The sequence below is a fragment of the Copidosoma floridanum genome, unplaced genomic scaffold (assembly GCF_036245765.1).
Source record: "Copidosoma floridanum isolate Cflo_tuat_1 unplaced genomic scaffold, Cflo_Japanese_pri ptg000030l, whole genome shotgun sequence".
Taxonomy (NCBI): Eukaryota; Metazoa; Arthropoda; class Insecta; order Hymenoptera; family Encyrtidae; genus Copidosoma; species Copidosoma floridanum.
In genome coordinates this window covers 5346708-5349534 of record NW_028321907.1, presented here as the reverse complement: position 1 = coordinate 5349534, position 2827 = coordinate 5346708, and the positions used below count along the sequence as shown (strand labels likewise).

The 2827-nt window shown below is 41.8% G+C and overlaps 1 protein-coding gene across 1 annotated transcript; it reads right to left on the bottom strand.

Moving 5' to 3' along the window:
• Positions 1–195: 195 nt before the first annotated feature.
• On the bottom strand, positions 196–1767 carry LOC106643366 (AP-4 complex accessory subunit RUSC2-like). The gene is made up of 5 exons (XM_089596364.1): positions 1511–1767; positions 1170–1331; positions 992–1120; positions 568–910; positions 196–340 (listed from the first exon to the last, which is right to left on the bottom strand). Exons 1-5 carry the CDS (start codon positions 1668–1670, stop codon positions 196–198), a joined length of 939 nt encoding a protein of 312 aa, XP_089452490.1. The 5' UTR covers positions 1671–1767.
• Between the last annotated feature and the right edge of the window lie 1060 nt (positions 1768–2827).

Below are 2827 nucleotides of genomic sequence, written 5' to 3'. Positions count from 1 at the left end.
TTAGCTGTTGTACTCTTATTTCAAAATACTTAAACCTTGGCTTGAAAATTATTGCGCAAAATACGATGTGGAACAAAAAGTATTTAAACTATACCTAAATGTGAAATGAACTTCACGCAGTGTGACAATTTAAAAAAAAAATATTTGCAATGAAAGTGAAGGGCTTTATAGAGCTTGCTTTTGCGGTACAGATTCCTAGTCAATCAAGGGGTGCCGCGGAAGAGGTGGACGCGGCTCATCTGGGCGACCACGAGTAAGTACACTGCTGTTGTTGTAGTGCTTGCGCAGGATGGACTCGCGCGTGCACAGATACGCGAACCAAGCGTCGAGTGCACGCAAACTAATGATAAACAGTTGGACGGATGAAAACGGATTTGTTCCGTTACTGTTGGGCAATCGTTTTTGGATCGATAGGAACTAGCATGCATCGCTCTCTTTAAACAATAGTGAGCCATTTTACAACCTCTAGTCGGCGTCTCTCAATGACTTATTTCACCAACTTGGGCGATTCGATCCAAACACGCATTGAAAGTACAAAGTGAATATAAAAAACTGAGCAAAACTCACTTGAGCAATCCAAAGACGAAGGCATGGAACTTGAGCATGCCCTCGGTGATAAAGTCCTCGCCGTTGATCTTCTGGACTAGGTCGTTTAGTGTCTTGGTAAGTGGTCCCTGTTGGGAGGACGCCTCGACCACTTGCCAGACGCTGTTGGCAATGGGTCCGAAGGTCGAGCCGAGGTGTGGCTTGAGTCCGTCGGACATGATGGTGTAAAGGGCCGGGCAGAGTTGGCCCAAGCAGAGCTGGGAGCACTCGCTCTTGTCGTTGTAGCCCTGCCGGCTGCGCACCGGCTCGCTGTTCCAGAAGTTCATCAGTGCGTCCACTGATTTGCTCACCGGCCCTATGAGTTCTGGGGAAAAACGGGACAGTTAGAATACTGTTTCGACAACTTTGTTCCAATACCATGAGATGGTCATATTTTTCTACCCACTTTTCTTTTCCTCTAGATCTAGGTTTAGTAGCTTCAGATTTAAATCAACGTACTCGCTCACGTTCAGATGCTCCTTATTGTTGAGCAGCATCACGTGCTCCCAGACGACCGTGCGGACCCTTGCTGGTACTGGTGTTATGGCAATACTCAAATCCTACAACACCAAAAGCCCAAGTACCATTAATTTGACTCCTGATGTTGTAGGGTTTGAGTATCACATTATCGTACGACAAGTGCTTCAGATCGCTCCAGGTCGTGTAAATGGCCTTTTTGTTGTCGCAGTAGGAGACGTTTTGATGGTGATTGTCACCCACGTGGGCCTTACTGCTTTGCTTGTTATCTGCGAACAGCGGACCAATGCCTTCTGTGTTTGAGCATCGCGTCGTTAAAAGAGTTTCGGCTGTTTTAGTATACGATTTCAGTCGTTATAGTTAACGGATTTACAATTTTTTTTTTTTTTTTTTTTTCCAAAGTAAAAGAAATGGGGTGCTGCTGCAAAAGTATATAATCTCGTCTCACCTTGATTATCGAAATCCTGCGATCCGTCCGAGTACATGGCGATGCTGCCCTCGAACGCGATGGTGTAGTTGTTCTTGTTGTTGGTCTGGCAGGTGATGAGCATGTCCTCGCAATCGAGAGAATCCACGCTGTAGCTCCCTCCGGGTGGTAGTACCGGCATCTCCTTCACTGGCGAGAACAGCAATGACGACTTGCAGATGGATATCGTGTCCGTCGTCGAGCAGGCCGAGTCCTCCCCCTGCGTTTTTCGTTTTTCGAGAAATTCATGAAACCATTAAATGGCCATTTAAAGGCAATCGCGCCGTATCTGTTTTTCCAATCTTTTTTTTTTGAGCGTAAACAAATTTTTTTTTTTTTTTTTTTCCAACTGTGGCACGTGACCGCACACTATTAGGACGTTTCTTTGTTACACAAACTTTTTTTCTTCCATCTCTTGTTATTTAGCCATGCCGTTTTCGGTGGAATGTTAAGGTATAGGTAGGGACTAGTGGGATAAGATTAGGCGATATATTTGAGCTGCACTAGAATGTACTACCATGTATTGTGCTTAACTGCTACCAGGAAACATTAAAGTACTTTGTGCCGTTAATGAGTGTAGAAATCGGTGTGGTAAACAGACGACTTATTGGACACTAATTATTTTATTTAGAAATTAATTTTTTTCTTCGTATCTTAAGTTCATTATTTTTGTTTGATAACGCCTTTTTTCCATTTCTTCCAATATAATACTAATAACTTACAGTTTTACATAATTGTAAGTGTATGAAGATTGGCATCAAGCATTTTCGTTTCTTATACCGTTTTTCCTTCCTAATTTTTTTTCTCGCCTAATCTAGGATGCGTTATAAATATTGCATTGTATTTTTGGAAAAACGTGTAACGTAGAGTATTCGAAAAAGTATCGATGCTCCAGTTTGGAGATGTCGAGATGGCTCCCAAATCCAGAAAAAGTGTCGAGTTAGTTCAGAGCTGACAATTAAAAAATGTGTAAAAACTTGACTTTATTGAACAATATTATCATCCTTTAGACTGGACAAAAGCATTTTTTCTAACAAAAATAATCAACTTAACATACGAAGAAAAAAATTAATTTCAAAATAAAATAATTAGTGTCCAATAAGTCGTCTGTTTACCACACCGATTTCTACACTCATTAACGGCACAAAGTACTTTAATGTTTCCTGGTAGCAGTTAAGCACAATACATGGTAGTACATTCTAGTGCAGCTCAAATATATCGCCTAATCTTATCCCACTAGTCCCTACCTATACCTTAACATTCCACCGAAAACGGCATGGCTAAATAACAAGAGATGGA